Source organism: Ranitomeya imitator, chromosome 4, assembly GCF_032444005.1.
Source record: "Ranitomeya imitator isolate aRanImi1 chromosome 4, aRanImi1.pri, whole genome shotgun sequence".
NCBI lineage: Eukaryota > Metazoa > Chordata > Amphibia > Anura > Dendrobatidae > Ranitomeya > Ranitomeya imitator.
The window spans coordinates 625,229,921-625,247,541 of NC_091285.1; the positions used below are offsets into that span (position 1 = coordinate 625,229,921).

At 41.4% G+C, this 17,621-nt stretch overlaps 1 protein-coding gene across 1 annotated transcript in view; it reads left to right on the forward strand.

Moving 5' to 3' along the window:
* Positions 1 to 17,621, forward strand: part of LOC138674622 (zinc metalloproteinase-disintegrin-like berythractivase) — a 143,903-nt gene that overhangs the window by 116,230 nt on the left and 10,052 nt on the right. Inside the window, exons 20-22 of the mRNA XM_069762438.1 lie at positions 4,693 to 4,888; positions 5,094 to 5,196; positions 13,160 to 13,304. Coding sequence (XP_069618539.1) covers positions 4,693 to 4,888; positions 5,094 to 5,196; positions 13,160 to 13,304 — 444 coding nt within the window. The remainder of the gene's footprint in view (positions 1 to 4,692; positions 4,889 to 5,093; positions 5,197 to 13,159; positions 13,305 to 17,621) is intronic.

The following is a 17,621-nucleotide window of genomic DNA, read 5'->3' on the forward strand; positions in this document are numbered from 1 at the left end:
GGAAATGTTACTTATTAAGTATTTTGTGTGACATATCTCTGTGATTTAATTGCATAAAAATTCAAAGTTGGAAAATTGCGAAATTTTCATAATTTTCGCCAAATTTCTGTTTTTTTCACAAATAAACGCAGGTACTATCAAAGAATTTTTACCATTGTCATGAAGTACAATATGTCACGAGAAAACAATGTCAGAATCACCAAGATCCATTGAAGCGTTCCAGAGTTATAACCTCATAAAGGGACAGTGGTCAGAATTGTAAAAATTGGCCCGGTCATTAACGTGCAAACCACCCTTGGGGGTAAAGGGGTTAAGCCTCGTTTCATTGGTCCGTATAGGATTTCTGAGGTTCTTAATCCTGTGTCTTTTCGTTTGATCCGTCCTGCTTCTTTTTCCATCCATAATGTATTCCATAGGTCATTGTTGCGGAGATACGTGGCACCTGTGGTTCCATCCGTTGATCCTCCTGCCCCGGTTTTGGTTGAGGGGGAGTTGGAGTATATAGTGGAGAAGATTTTGGATTCTCGTATTTCGAGACGGAAACTCCAGTACCTGGTTAAGTGGAAGGGTTATGGTCAGGAAGATAATTCCTGGGTCTTTGCCTCTGATGTTCATGCTGCCGATCTGGTTCGTGCCTTTCATTTGGCTCATCCTGGTCGGCCTGGGGGCTCTGGTGAGGGTTCGGTGACCCCTCCTCAAGGGGGGGGGGGTACTGTTGTGAATTCTGTGGTCAAGCTCCGTCCTGTGGTCATGAGTGGTACTTCGGCTGGTTCTGTCTATGAGCTTCCTCTGGTGGATGTGAGTGGGGCTGCGGCTTCTGAGTTTCCTTCCTCAGGTGACGAGGTTAAGTCGTTAGGTGCTGCTCTATTTAACTCCACCTAGTTCTTTGTTCCTGGCCTCCAGTCAATGTTCCAGTATTGGTCTTGCTCCCTCCTGGATTGTTCTTGTGGCCTGTCTACCCTGCATAAGCTAAGTTTTGCTGGTGTTACTTTTGTTTGCTATTTTTTCTGTCCAGCTTGCTATATTGGTTTTTCTTGCTTGCTGGAAGCTCTGAGACGCAGAGGGAGCACCTCCGTACCGTTAGTCGGTGCGGAGGGTCTTTTTGCGCCCTCTGCGTGGTTGTTTGTAGGTTTTTGTGCTGACCGCAAAGCTATCTTTCCTATCCTCGGTCTATTTAGTAAGTCGGGCCTCACTTTGCTAAAATCTATTTGATCTCTGTGTTTGTATTTTCATCTTTACTCACAGTCATTATATGTGGGGGGCTGCCTTTTCCTTTGGGGAATTTCTCTGAGGCAAGGTAGGCTTATCTTTCTATCTTCAGGGCTAGCTAGTTTCTCAGGCTGTGCCCGAGACGCCTAGGTCTGGTCAGGAGCGCTCCACGGCTACCTCTAGTGTGGTGTGATAGGATTAGGGATTTCGGTCAGCAGAGTTCCCACGTCTCAGAGCTCGTCTTATGTTATTAGTAACTATCAGGTCACTTGGTGTGCTCTTAGCCACCAGGTCCATTGTGTTTCTGAACCACCAGTTCATAACAGTGCACGCAGCAATTGCATTTACATTTCATAGCTGCAAATGCAATGGAGTTCAGTGAGGTAGCGGCTGAGAGAAGGATTTGGGCAGGGAGCACCACAACTGGGCAAAAAAACAATAATATTCAAGACAACAATTATGGTCAGGGATGCCACTCAATGCGTAGCAAGGAAGCATGTAAAGAGGGTAAGAGAAAAGATTATGCATATAGGGCGCACACCCAAAAATACAATTAAGTTACAAAAGTGCAAAAATTGATTGAAAAAAAGACAGAATACACAATAAGAATAAAAACATGTTAAAATACAATAAGCACACCACTGGTCCCATAGTGAATAATTATATACAAACGGCCCAAAGTATGATGACAAATAACAAGGAGGCAAATATGCACCACTCATATATTATTGAAACTGTATAGATCAATATAAGAGGACGACCTAGGGTATAGAAAATAAAACACCAAACATACTGCACATATATGGGTGAAACATGGCTCAATACTAATATAACCAGAACATGACAATATATAAATGTAGATAAATAAATCAAATCTGGGAGTCCCCAGAGAACAAAGTGCCCCTATATAAATGAAGGGGTAAAAACTAACTGTGGGGCCCCAATAAGCCTATTAGAGAGCAAAGAGAAGTGAGTATAACACTCCCAAAGCAGCAAATATCAGAAGGAGCGTCTGCTGATAAGAAAGCAGCGCTATCAGAGCGGCAAAGAAATGAGCCTATTAAACAGTATGAGGGACATTTAGAAATACATGCCCCACATGTGCTGATAGAGTAGTAGCTTATAGCACAATCAGCACATGCGGGGCATGTATTTCTAAATGTCCCGCATACTGTTTAAAACGTAAAACATCACAAGAAGTACTGTGCAAGCAATCATATTGAAATGGAAGGAGTATCATACCACTGCAAATCTACCAAGAGAAAATCAAATCTGGGCGTCCCCAGATTTGGCCGTCCCTCTAAACTTTCATCTCAAACAAGGAGAAGACTGATCAGAGATGCAGCCAAGAGGCCCATGATCACTCTGGATGAACTGCAGAGATCTACAGCTGAGGTGGGACAGTCTGTCCATAGGACAACAATCAGTCGTACACTGCACAAATCTGGCCTTTATGGAAGAGTGGCAAGAAGAAAGCCATTTCTCAAAGATATCCATAAAAAGTGTCATTTAAAGTTTGCAACAAGCCACCTGGGAGACACACCAAACATGTGGAAGAAGGTGCTCTGGTCAGATGAAACCAAAATCAAACTTTTTGGCAACAATGCCAAACCATATGTTTGGCGTAAAGGCAACACAGCTCATCACCCTGAACACACCATCCCCACTGTCAAACATGGTGGTGGCAGCATCATGGTTTGGGCCTGCTTTTCTTCAGCAAGGACAGGGAAGATGGTTAAAATTGATGGGAAGATGGATGGAGCCAAATACAGGACCATTCTTGAAGAAAACCTGTTGGAGTCTGCAAAAGACCTGAGACTGGGATGGAGATTTTTCTTCCAAGAAGACAATGATCCCAAACATAAAGCAAAATCTACAATGGAATGGTTCACAAATAAACATATCCAGGTGTTAGAATGGCCAAGTCAAATTCCAGACCTCAATCCAATCGAGAATCTGTGGAAAGAACTGAAAACTGCTGTTCACAAATGATCTCCATCAAACCTCACTGAGCTCGAGCTGTTTGCCAAGGAAGAATGGGCAAGATTTTCAGTCTCTCGATGTACAAAACTGATATAGACATTCCCCAAGGGACTTGCAGCTGTAATTGCAGCAAAAGGTGGCACAACAAAGTATTAAGTTAAAAAAGCCAATAAATTTCGTTCAACTTCACAATTATGTTCCACCAAAAAATTACATTTGGTATCTTTATGTTTGAAGCATGATATGTGGGAAAAGGTTGAAAAGTTCCAGGGAGCCGAATACTTTCGCAAGGCACTGTATGTAAATACAAATTAATAAATGACTCCTGGATAATGTTTATCTTACATTTGGAAGTTATCCGCTGTTCATGGGGTCCCACTGATCATGAGAACTGGAGCTCTGAAGATCTTCGTCTGAATGGAGCTGTGGTCGATCCTGTTCACATCTACTACATTCACATGGTCTCAACAATCAGTCTCTTAGATATAAAAAATTAATTAATCAAATAGGTAATAATTCACCAACAAAATGTGTACATATTTAGATGCTACAAGTAGTGATGTTTCTTTTATATAAGAAGACACTATAATTTGTTAAAATTGAAGAAGCCTAAGCAAAATTGGTAAGTAGATAAGTAGGGTACCTGAAATATGCAAGGATGTATTTTGTACAATAATGCAAAATAAAGTGCCCATGCAGTATTGCAGCATTGAGTATAGACAATATCAAAACAGATCATACAAATATTTGCCCTGTGCAACCATGCAAAATAAAATAAAGTGTATGTACAATATTTAGACATTAATCCCATACAGTAAGAGCAAAATAAAATATACTGGTGGCACAAATAAGTAGGGAGAAAAGATATTAAGGCTTTTGGTGAACTATAAGGATATGCAGACAAGGATAACAGTGATCCCAAGCGTATCGCCACTCAGGAGTGTGGCTTCATCAAGGGAAGTATTGGTAGTGTACAATATAGGATAAGACATAAGTTATGACACAAGGTAGGTAAGATAGTTAGTGACTGTAGTTAGGTAGTGACATTAGGGTAAGGATGGTGTTAATGTTTGAGACTAGCCCATAGTGGGAGTGGTTAGTGTTAGGAAAAGATCACTACCTGTAGTTAGGCAGATAGAGACAGGTTCAAGTTGAAGTAGGAAGTGTCTGTGAGCAATGCTGCCATTTGGGTGAACTAGTGATCGAGAAGTTATTTCCTATCCCACAGACAAGTGATAACTTCCAAACTAAAGCAACATTTTCTGAACCAAATTGCATCTTGCATGGGGTGGGTTGTTATAGATATGTATGGGTTGGTGGGGTTTTGTTCCAGGGCTGCTTTTTTGTCATAGACCAGCCCTGTATGGGAAAATTAGTTTTGTTTTGTATCCCTTGCAATGAGATTGTAGAGTAGGGTCAGAAAGGTGAATGTTTTAATAATAATCAAATCTGTAACCGTGTATGTATCATTCCTATGCGCTATATATGATTTCCCCACAGATTAAACCTGCGGGATCTATTTGTAGACCGGCCAAGGATGAGTGTGACCTTACCGATATGTGTGATGGGAGGTCTCCGGAGTGTCCAAAGGATAGTTTTAAAGTAAATGGCTTCCCATGTGAGAACGGAAATGGGGCCTGTTACATGGGAAAATGTCCGGTAATGAGAAACCAATGTATGGACATCTGGGGTCCAGGTGAGTAACGTTGGAGGAAGCCTGGAGTTTACAGTCTGTCACTTTCTTAGATGATGGCACAGCTATTAGGACATCCCTGGTAAGAGTGAGTACAGTAAAGGGCAGTGCCAAAAATGTAATCAAGATGTAGAATAACATCATATAACTACTAAAATGAATGATATATTCACAGATTTAGTTAGATTTCAAGCTTCTCTTTATTCAGGAGCCATCCCTGGAGGTGATGACTGTTTTTCAATGAATACACAAGGCGCCATGTATGGATACTGCAGACAAGAAGGGCAAAGATACGTTCCATGTGGGAAGGCGTGAGTATGGTATCAGATTGGAGTAAAATAACAGATTTGTTTAGTTTGGTTTGGAAATACAGTACAGTGAAGTGACAGCATGAAAAAATATGATGAAGAATTAAAAACAATGAGCAATGTAGTTGACCACACGGTCATGATTCACTAATGACCCACTAGCACTTTGGCATGGCTTGGATAAGAAAAAACTGTCAACAGTTTTCCTGTTATTAAAAGAAGGCCGCATCACGAAGCTTGATGGTCGGGCAAACCAGCATGCATAAGAGCGATTACTATTGATAATTAGCCCTTGTAAACTTGCCATCAAATTATAATTTTTCTTTTGCTTTTTTTTGGGGGGAGGGGCGGGGTGTTTGCATTGTGTTTTGCTCCATTGCCGTTTTTTAATTTTTCACTCCACTCTATCTTACAATCCCATAGGGAACTTGAACAGGCAATCATTTTATTTCTCATACTATATACTGCAATACTGGTACAGTACAGTATATAATACAAGTGATAAAATTCTTCTGTGACTTCAAAGGAACATCTAGATCAGTGTTTCCCAAACTTCAAGGCCCCCAACAGATCATGTTTTCAGGATTTCCTTAGTATGATGAATGATGGGTTGAGGGCCGTGAGGATTGAAGTTTGGGAAACACTAATCTACATTGTGCGATCACGTCACTGGTTGGGGGCTGAAAAACACCTTAATAAACACACACCAATATTGTTTCACTTAAATGAAATGATCTATTGTTTAAATTAGGTTTTTTAGTTAGATGTATTAAAAAAATTCTATTTTTTAAAAACACAAAATAGTAATCTTTCACACTGGATTCTAAGGCTTTTTTAGAATTATACTTACTGTCCTTTCAGGATAAGTTTTAAACAGTTTCTTTATCATCAAAGTTAGTGTTACAATGGCTGATAACGCAGGATCCACCAATCACAATAGCCGATATGACAGCTGTACCTGATCCCCACTCCCTTCACAAGGAACTTTGCACATGCTCATTAGATACATCAATCAAAATATGGGGTCGGAGTCTATCTGAGGAAAATGTACATGCACATTTCCTGAAAAGACTGGAACTTACAGTCTAAAAAAGTCCCACATGCCAGTGTAAAGATTGCAAGATTTCTCATATTTATTTTTTTATACAGATTATATTAGTATAAGGGAAAAAATATTGTGAAACATAAATAAATTAAACACAAAAACTTGATTTAAATAGGCAATTTTCTGATGATAGATATCCTTTAAGTACAAAATGGGGAAGAGTTGACAAGAGGGATGCTCAAATAAAACCTGTCTTCCATGCCTGATGTCGAATTTAATTAGTACATGAAATATTCACAGTAAATTACACAGGTCTGCAAGAGTAAAATTGTTTGAAAAGTAAGACATGATTTTTATATACTTTTGATCACTGAACTCAGTAAAAATATCCAAAAAATTCCATCACATACAGCTTTTTTCACAAACACTGATTCCATAGGATTTTCTTGCACCATAATTTGACCCCTTTGCATGGTCTTTTTGGGGTGATTTTGGTGTCATTAGATTGGTTAGAAATGTTTTTTTCATGGTACAGAAGCAGAGAAAAGGAATTACTTTCATATGTTTCTCAAGACTGTGCCTTATTGTATTCCAGTGATGTTAATGGGCTTATGGAAAAATTTAACATTAAGTAAAATGTGAGCGAGTGGAGCCTCTGTGCCCTTGAAGGAAAGCTATGAGAATTGTGACAAAGTCACTGGCAAAGTACTGGATGGGAGATGTGTGTTACAGAGGTTGTTAGCTTCGGTGATATGAACCTAGAAAACTACTCCAGCACACTAAGTGCTTAGAGGGGTTAATCGGCCAAGTTAAGGGCTAGGTTTAGTGAGAGCTGAAGAGTAGGTGGAAGACTATTCACCTTATTTCCACCCCTGGGTGTGGTTTAGGAGAGAAATAGTCAGCCTTCTAAATCATTCAGAGTTTGGTGTGCCTGGAGATGAAAGCTTCAGAGAGCTGTTTATGTGAAAGAGGGGTTGAACCTTGTTATTTACCCTGAGTGGTCCGATCCTTGTTATACCAGAGAGGCCTTGTTTATTTTTCTGAACTTTGCACTGGTTTATGCTGTACTGACGGATCCGCACGTGTAGGTGAACGAAAAGCTATATCCAATTCCCGAAGCCCGCTGCAAGTTGATTTTGAAGCAGGTGAGTAAAATGTTGAGCCTGGGTGTCATCGAGGAGTCAAAGAGCGACTGGTCCAGCCCCATTGTCCTGGTGTTGAAGCCTGATGGAGAATGGCATTTGTTGTAACAATTACAGAAAGCTAAATGAGGTGTCCAAATTCGATGCATATCCAATGCCCCGCGGCGATTAAATCATTTAGAGGCCAGATACATGACCACCCAGGACCTAACAAAAGAGTACTGGCAAGTCCTCCTGTTCCAAAATGTCAAGGAAAAGACAACCTTCTGTACACCTGAAGATTGCTATCTGTATACCAGCATGCCAGCTACCTTAAAAAGGGCCATGGACCAGATCTTAGCCCCTCACAAAAAAGTATGCCGCAGCTTACCTGTATGATATTGGGATCTTCAGCCCGGATTGGAGAAGTCATCTGCAGGAGTTCCAGGTGGTAATAGGTGCGATGAGGGAAGCAGGGATTACCATAATCCCAAAGAAATGCGCCATGGGGAAAGAAGAGGAAAGATACTTGGGCTATGCTGTAGGAAAAGGCAAAACACTTGGGCTATGTTGTAGGAAAGGGCAAAATAAAGGTGGACTGTTTGCAACTGATCTCCAAGAAACAGGTCAGGGTGTGTTGTGAATTCTGCTCTTGGGTTCCCTCCAGTTGTTGTAGGTGGGAATGCAGTTGTCTCTGAGTCGCAGTCCTGGCCAGGTGTATCTGCTGATTACAATTCTGACTGGGATATTTAGGTGTGCAGGATTCATTAGCCCTTGCCAGTTGTCAATGTTCCTTGTGAAGTGTTGGATCACTTTCTGGCTTCTCCTGCTTGCTGCCAAATTCAGCAAAGATAAGTGTTTGGTTTTTGTCTCTGTGGCACACTGCTGTGTGCTTGTTTTCGTTTGTATTCCTGCTCTGATTGTAGGATTCACCGGAGTAGCAGATATACGCTCCTACATCTTTAGTTAGATGTAGGAAGTTTTTGTATATTCTGCTGTGGATATTTTTGAAGGGTTTTAATACTGACCGCATAGAACTCTGTCCTATCTAGCTAGAGTGGCCTCCTGTGCTAAATTCTGTTTTTCTGCCTGTGTATGTTTTTTCCACTCCGACTCACTGCCAATATTTGTGGGGGGCTGTCTATCCTTTGGGGATCTGCTCTGAGGCAAGATAGTATTCCTATTTCCATCTTTAGGGGTATTTAGTCCTCCGGCTGTGACGAGGTGTCTAGGTGTGTTAGGTACACTCCACGGCTACTTCTAGTTGTGGTGTTAAGTTCAGGATTGCGGTCAGTATGGTGGCCACCTTCTCCAGTGAAAGTTCTCATGCTGCTCCAAGGTCACCGGATCATAACAAGGGTGGTTCTGAGAATTATGGGATACTATTGTCGCTTTATCCCAAATCTCACCATGATAACCGCACCCCTATCTGACTTTCTTATGGGCACGGAGTCATCGATGCCAAGTGCTCTTCTGAAGCGTAGATGACGTTCCAGGAGTTCAACTTGCCCTGTGTAAACAGCCAGTCTTCGTAGAGCCTGACTTCAGTAGGGAGTTTGTGGTCCAGACGGACGCCTCTGAGGTAAAATTGGGAGCCATGTTGTCCCAGGAGATAAATAGTGAATAACATCCAATCCTATATCTAAGTAGGAAACTCTCTTCCTGTGGAAATAGCTAAGCCATCATAAAGAAAGAATGCTTGGCTTTTAAATTGGCAGTTGACAGGCTAAGGTACTACCTGTTAATAAGGAAGTTCAGGCTAGTGACAGATCATGCACCCCTGAGATGGATGAGGGAAACGATGGGGAAAAATGCCCTGGTGATAAGGTGGTTTCTAGTGCTCTAGGACTTCAGCTTTCTTGTGGAGCACAGGCCCGGGAAGCTATCCAGTAACACAGATGTCCTGACTAGAGATCCCTTGTAACTGAAGGTGCCAAAACCCCTGGCTTTGGTCAGAGGGAGAGGGGGAAATATGTGACAAAGTCACTGGCATAGTACTGGAGGGGAGATATGTATCACTGAGGTTGTTAGCTTTAGTCATATGAACCTAGAAAAATGTTCCAGCACACTAAGTGCTGAGAGGGGTTTATCTGCCATGTTAAAGGGAACCTGTCACCTGAATTTGGCGGGACCGATTTTCGGTCATATGGGCGGAGTTTTCGGGTGTTTGATTCACCATTTCTTCACCCAGCTGCATGCTGGCTGCAATATTGGATTGAAGTTCATTCACTGTCCTCCGTAGTAATCTTGCCTTGCACACGCGAAGTATGCTTTGCCCAACTGCGGGCAAAGCCGAAAAGCATTAATGCGCCGGCGCCGGCGCACTATGTCCAGGAAGTATTTTGCTGTGTTCCGGGACATAGTGCGCCGCCGCATGCGCACTAATGCTTTTCGGCTTTGCCCGCAGTTGGGTAAAGCATACTGCGCATGCGCAAGGCAAGATTGCCTTGCACAGGCGTGTACTACAGAGGACAGAGAATGAACTTCAATCCAATATTGCGGCCAGCATGCAGCCAGCGGGTAAGGAAAGGGTGAATCAAACACCCGAAAACTCCGCCCATATGACCGAAAACCGGTCCCGCCAAATTCAGGTGACAGGTTCCCTTTAAGGGCTAGGTTTAGTGAACAACTGAAGAGTGGGTGGGAGGCTGTTCACCATATCTCCATCCCAATAGTGCGGTTTAGAAGGTAAATAGTCAGCCTTCTGAATAATTCAGTATTCGATGTGCCTGTAGATGAAAGCTCTAGAGCGGTGTTTATGTGAAAGAAAGCTGAACATTGTTGTTTACCTTGAGCGGGCGGATACTCCCTGCCACATGGACTGTGTTATATGTTATTTTTGGTTTTCCAGCTATGCAAAAAAGGCTGTGTTTATTTTGCTTGTTCTACCTGTGTCTACCTATGTTAGCAGCTGAGTGAGCCAATCTACCACAGAATTTAGACTTTATTTTCAAAAAACTTAACTACAAGTATCAAGTATGGTCAATTTGTGGTGATCTGAAAGCGCTCTCTGTGCTCCTTGGGCAGCAAGGAGGATACACGGCTTATGCGTGCTTTTTGTGGGAATGGGAAATCTGGCATAGGACTCATCAGTGGAGCAAAAAAGAGTTTGTGAAAGCTCTACCGAACGAAGGAGAGACTTTTAAGTACCTGTGTACCAAGCAGGGATTGTCAGAAGCAAAACTGAAGGAAGGCATTTTTATCAGTCTGGATATTTGGAAACTCATGAAGGACAACGTGTTTGAAACAAAAATGAAAGCTGTTGAGAAAAAGACTTGGGATTCTTTTAAAGAAGTCATGAAGAAATTTCTAGGTTATAGCAAAGATTCAATATTTAAATCCATTGTGGAGAACATTCTGAAATGTTTCAAAGCCTTGGGTTGTGTGATGCATTTGAAGTTACATTTTTTACATTCCTGTTTGGCCTACTTTCATGAAAACCTTGGTGCTGTTAGCGAAGAGCAAAGATAAATCTTAAATCAGGAAATCAATGAGATGGAATGAGAACATGATGAGTGACTACTGCTGGATACTTCACAGAGAAGATTCTTAGGTCTACTATAAGAGAAAAGGTATCAAGAAATGCTTTGAAGAGAAAAGGAAAAGGCGCCAGAATTTTATTTCCAATAAAATTGCAGAATTAATTTTCAATATATTTTTATATATAATATTGTGCACATTTTAATAAAAAATGTTATTGTTCATCTCGCTTATACGTAGTTTTACCAGCGTTTTGTGCAAAATCCATACATGATGGTTAAAAATAGAGGTTTTTGGGGTTTTTTTTAAATCAAGGCATAAGAAAACATAGTAGTTAGTAATTGAATTAGAAATAATTTTCATAAACCCAAGTTTTGCATACCTGTATTATGATACAGTTGTGGCCAAAAGTATTGACACCCTTGCCATTCTGTCAGAAAATACTCAGTTTCTTCCTGAAAATGATTGCAAACACAAATTCTTTGTTATTATTATCTTCATTTAATTTGTCTTAAATGAAAAAAACACAAAAAGAATTGTCCTAAAGCCAAATTGGATATAATTCCACACCAAACATAAAAAACGGGGTGGACAAAAGTATTGGCACTGTTCAAAAAATCATGTGATGCTTCTCTAATTTGTGTAATTAACAGCACCTGTAACTTACCTGTGGCACCTAACAGGTGTTGGCAATAACTAAATCACACTTGCAGCAAGTTGACATTGATTAAAGTTGACTCAACCTCTGTCCTGTGTCCTTGTGTGTACCACATTGAGCATGCAGAAAAGAAAGAAGACCAAAGAACTGTATGAGGACTAGAGAAACCAAATTGTGAGGAAGCATGAGCAATCTCAAGGCTACAAGTCCATCTCCAAAGACCTGAATGTTCCTGTGTCTACCGTGCGCAGTGTCATCAAGAAGTTTAAAGCCCATGGCACTGTGGCTAACCTCCCTAGATGTGAATGGAAAAGAAAAATTGACAAGAGATTTCAACGCAAGATTGTGCGGATGTTGGATAAAGAACCTCGACTAACATCCAAACAAGTTCAAGCTGCCCTGCAGGCCGAGGGTACAACAGTGTCAACCCGTACTATCCGTCAGCATCTGAATGAAAAGGGACTGTATGGTAGAAGACCCAGGAAGACCCCACTTCTTACCCCGAGACATAAAAAAGCCAGGCTGGAGTTTGCCAAAACTTACCTGAAAAAGCCTAAAACGTTTTGAAGAATGTTCTCTGGTCAGATGAGACAAAAGTAGAGCTTTTTGGGCAAAGGCATCAACATAGAGTTTACAGGAGAAAAAAAGAGGCATTCAAAGAAAAGAACACGGTCCCTACAGTCAAACATGGTGGAGGTTCCCTGATGTTTTGGGGTTGCTTTGCTGCCTCTGGCACTGGACTGCTTGACCGAGTGCATGGCATTATGAAGTCTGAAGACTACCAACAAATTTTGCAGCATAATGTAGGGCCCAGTGTGAGAAAGCTGGGACTCCCTCAGAGGTCATGGGTCTTCCAGCAGGACAATGACCCAAAACGCACTTCAAAAAGCACTAGAAAATGGTTTGAGAGACTGGAGACTTCTAAGGTGGCAAGCAATGAGTCCAGACCTGAATCCCATAGAACACCTGTGGAGAGATCTAAAAATGGCAGTTTGGAGAAGGCACCCTTCAAATATCAGGGACCTGGAGCAGTTTGCCAAAGAAGAATGGTCTAAAATTCCAGCAGAGCATTGTAAGAAACTCATTGATGGTTACCGGAAGCGGTTGGTCGCAGTTATTTTGGCTAAAGGTTGTGCAACCAAGTATTAGGCTGAGGGTGCCAATACTTTTGTCTGGCCCATTTTTGGAGTTTTGTGTGAAATGATCAATGTTTTGCTTTTTGCTTCATTCTATTTTGTGTTTTTTTCATTTAAGACAAATTAAATAAATATAATAATACCAAAGAATTTGTGATTGCAATCATTTTCAGGAAGAAACTGAGTATTATCTGACAGAATTGCAGGGTGTCAATACTTTTGGCCACAACTGTAACTATTTATTGACAAGAGATTTCCTCCTTGGTCTTCCTTGCTCAGTGGTCAAATATCAGAATCGGGCTGTGCTATATCTCTATATAATACTCTGTGATCTGTAGATTCCTCATCCTTTGTAGAGCCTATGACTATGCGGTATTGGCACTGGTGTTTCATGAAACAGTCTAAAACATAAGTTTAATGGCATTGTAACAAATTTTATTAAAAGCTGCACATCTGTCAGTAATTTTAGTAAACAAATAAAACTTTTACAAAGCCATTAATAAATTTATTTTGTTGTTTCTTACAGGGATGTAAAGTGTGGACTTCTGTATTGTAGTGGCGTTACTAAATCTCCTAACAGCCCAGGCTACATTATTAGCTTTGGCCAATGCAAAACTTTAGTATTTAATAAAGGAATCGTGGCTGAAGGGACAAAGTGCAATGCTACAAATGTAAGTACACCTCTGCTTATCTGCCTGCTCAGGAAGAAGCAGTCATACAGAACAGTATATACTGTTAGTTATTAGGGTTTTGTAGCTGTGCACACCTCATTAGTCGTCTAAATATATGGAAAACAATGAAGCACCTGTCTGTGCCACCCCGCGCTCTGCTGTGAAAACTGTATATTATGTTAGTTATTAGGGTTTTGTAGCTGTGCACACCTCAATAGCCACCTAAATATATAAATATGACGTAAGTTTATTTAAAACCATCAGTTATGACCATTGTGTTTTGCTGTAAGGCTAGGTTCACATTGCGTTAATGGGTTAACGCTAACGGACTGCGTTGCACGGCGAAAATGTCGCAATTAACGCCGTGCAACGGGTCCATTAGCGCACCCATTGACAGCAATGTGATTTGTGCCTGTAGCGCATTGCTAGCGCATGCCATTTTCCGCACGCGCTAGTGTTGTGCCGTTCTTTTGTGAGGTCCGTCCCTCGCTAGCGCAGATTGAGGATCTGCGCTAGCAGGGACAGCAAACGCAGACCCAAAATAAACATTGCGTTAGAGCAATCCGTAGCGCTATGCGCTTAACGGATTGCCCTAACGCAATGTGAACCTAGCCTAATGCATCTAAGTTTGAAGGAAATCTGTCAGCAGGTTTTTGGTATTCAATCTAAGAGCAGCATGATATAGTGACAAAGACCCTGATTCCAACTACCATAAGTCTCACTTATTGGACTGCTTGAATCAGTTTTAATAGAATCCCTGTTTTCTCTGCTGTACAGTGGCTTGTAAAAATTTAGGCACCCCTGGTCGAAATTACTGCTATTTTTAATGCTATTGTCACGGACTGCACTTTGACCGAATATTTGGTCTTGTGAACAAGTCCTATCTTGTGATACTTCAGGCTGAGTCACAACTACAGCCGCAATTCCAGTCTTGTTTTAAGGACTCATTCAGACATCTGGGCCAATCAGTCCGAGATCGGACCACAATGCACGAACTGGCCACAATCCTCCCGACCCGAGTGTGAGAACCTCATAGGAAAACATGACGATGTCACGCTTGGGTCAGGAGAGCCGAGGTCAGCCCGTGCATTAGCTGTATGAGCTCGGATGTCTGAATGAGCCATAAAGCTGAGATTTAAGTCTTAGATATCTGCTGAAATATTGCTTGTTAAAATTCCCCTCCCTCCTTTGACTTCAGCCAGTGTGATTGAGGAGAGGGCTGGCAGCAGGAGAGCATGAATTAACGCTTTCCCCAACAAGTATCTATCTTATACATCTTTGCAGGGCGGCAACTCAGTAGCCAAGGACAAATAAAATACTCTACGGGTGCTAAATATTCACCTTCTGTCGCCAACTTAACCATGAGTTGGTGGAAGGCGTGCTACATCTTCAATATCATAATCCATTTCTGGACTATATATTCTGGTATGGCAGATTCATCGATGATTTGCTCCTGATCTGAGCATCCGATGGATCTGCCATACCATCACTCATTGAATTTACAGTATGAATCTGAATTCATTTAATCTAAAATTGACTTTCAATGTACAGAAAATCAACATTGAATTCTTGGATTTAAAACTACGCAATTACGGCGCGCGAATTTTTGCCTGTAGGACATTATTGCAAGAGAGCTTGGCTGAGTAGATTACACAAGAAGGAAAACACACAGCAAGTCAGCAGGATCTAGGAGCAACATGGCAGATGTGACAACCTACATGGTGAGCTGCAGCATGTGCTACATGTTCACAGATCGACCAGAAGAAGAATCCAATTTCACCTGTCAGAAGTGTAGACTAGTGGCCCTTTTAGAAGAAAAGGTGCGGGGTCTGGAAGAAAGAATAGCAACTTTGAAACTCATCAAAGAGAATGAAGACTTTCTAGACAGAACAGAAGCATCTCTACTGGTCACAGAAGGTGCAAAAAGTGTCAGAGAACCTCCAAAAGCAGATGAGTGGAAGCATGTGACCAAAAGAAGCAAGAAGACCATGGAGAAATCACCAACCACACAACTGAAGAACCGATATCAAATCTTTGTAGAGGATGAAGATGGCACACCTAAGAATGAAGCAATACCAGCAAGCAAAAAAGAAAAGGGCACACAGCAACAAGTGACAGCAAAAAGTACAGCCAAGAAGCAACGAAGAGTGGTGGTGGTGGGAGACTCACTACTGAGAGGCACAGAAGCAGCCATCTGCAGACCGGACATAACTGCAAGAGAAGTATGCTGCCTTCCAGGTGTGATGATCAAGGATGTGACCGATAGGATACCAAAGCTCTTCAGCTCCAAGGACGTCCACCCATTTCTTCTGATACATGTTGGCACCAATGACACGGCAAGGAAGGACCTACCGACAATCTGCAAGGACTTTGAAGAGTTGGGGAAGAAAGTAAAGGAACTGGATGCACAGGTAGTTTTTTCTTCTATCCTTCCAGTAGATGGGCATGGCACCAGGAGATGGAACAGGATCCTTGATGCAAACAACTGGCTAAGACGATGGTGCAGACAACAAGGATTTGGATTCCTGGACCACGGTGTGAATTACTGGTATGATGGACTCCTCGCCAGAGACGGACTACACCTCAACAAACCTGGGAAACACACATTCGCCAGAAGACTCGCTACACTCATCAGAAGGGCGTTAAACTAGAAGAAGAGGGGACGGGAAGAAAAACATTAGACTCGAACAAAGACGACCCAGGAAAACATACTCAGAAGGGAGGTAAGAACATTTCTAAAACAATCCACAGTGAGGAGATTGGAACAAAACAAAATCCTCTAAACTGCATGCTCGCAAACGCCAGAAGCCTGACAAACAAGATGGAAGAACTAGAAGCAGAAATATCTACAGGTAACTTTGACATAGTGGGAATAACCGAGACATGGTTAGATGAAAGCTATGACTGGGCAGTTAACTTACAGGGTTACAGTCTGTTTAGAAAGGATCGTAAAAATCGGAGAGGAGGAGGGGTTTGTCTCTATGTAAAGTCTTGTCTAAAGTCCACTTTAAGGGAGGATATTAGCGAAGGGAATGAGGATGTCGAGTCCATATGGGTTGAAATTCATGGAGGGAAAAATGGTAACAAAATTCTCATTGGGGTCTGTTACAAACCCCCAAATATAACAGAAAGCATGGAAAGTCTACTTCTAAAGCAGATAGATGAAGCTGCAACCCATAATGAGGTCCTGGTTATGGGGGACTTTAACTACCCGGATATTAACTGGGAAACAGAAACCTGTGAAACCCATAAAGGCAACAGGTTTCTGCTAATAACCAAGAAAAATTATCTTTCACAATTGGTGCAGAATCCAACCAGAGGAGCAGCACTTTTAGACCTAATACTATCTAATAGACCTGACAGAATAACAAATCTGCAGGTGGTTGGGCATTTAGGAAATAGCGACCACAATATTGTGCAGTTTCACCTGTCTTTCACTAGGGGGACTTGTCAGGGAGTCACAAAAACATTGAACTTTAGGAAGGCAAAGTTTGAACAGCTTAGAGATGCCCTTAATCTGGTAGACTGGGACAATATCCTCAGAAATGAGAATACAGATAATAAATGGGAAATGTTTAAGAACATCCTAAATAGGCAGTGTAAGCGGTTTATACCTTGTGGGAATAAAAGGACTAGAAATAGGAAAAACCCAATGTGGCTAAACAAAGAAGTAAGACAGGCAATTAACAGTAAAAAGAAAGCATTTGCACTACTAAAGCAGGATGGCACCATTGAAGCTCTAAAAAACTATAGGGAGAAAAATACTTTATCTAAAAAACTAATTAAAGCTGCCAAAAAGGAAACAGAGAAGCACATTGCTAAGGAGAGTAAAACTAATCCCAAACTGTTCTTCAACTATATCAATAGTAAAAGAATAAAAACTGAAAATGTAGGCCCCTTAAAAAATAGTGAGGAAAGAATGGTTGTAGATGACGAGGAAAAAGCTAACATATTAAACACCTTCTTCTCCATGGTATTCACGGTGGAAAATGAAATGCTAGGTGAAATCCCAAGAAACAATGAAAACCCTATATTAAGAGTCACCAATCTAACCCAAGAAGAGGTGCGAAACCGGCTAAATAAGATTAAAATAGATAAATCTCCGGGTCCGGATGGCATACACCCACGAGTACTAAGAGAACTAAGTAATGTAATAGATAAACCATTATTTCTTATTTTTAGTGACTCTATAGCGACAGGGTCTGTTCCGCAGGACTGGCGCATAGCAAATGTGGTGCCAATATTCAAAAAGGGCTCTAAAAGTGAACCTGGAAATTATAGGCCAGTAAGTCTAACCTCTATTGTTGGTAAAATATT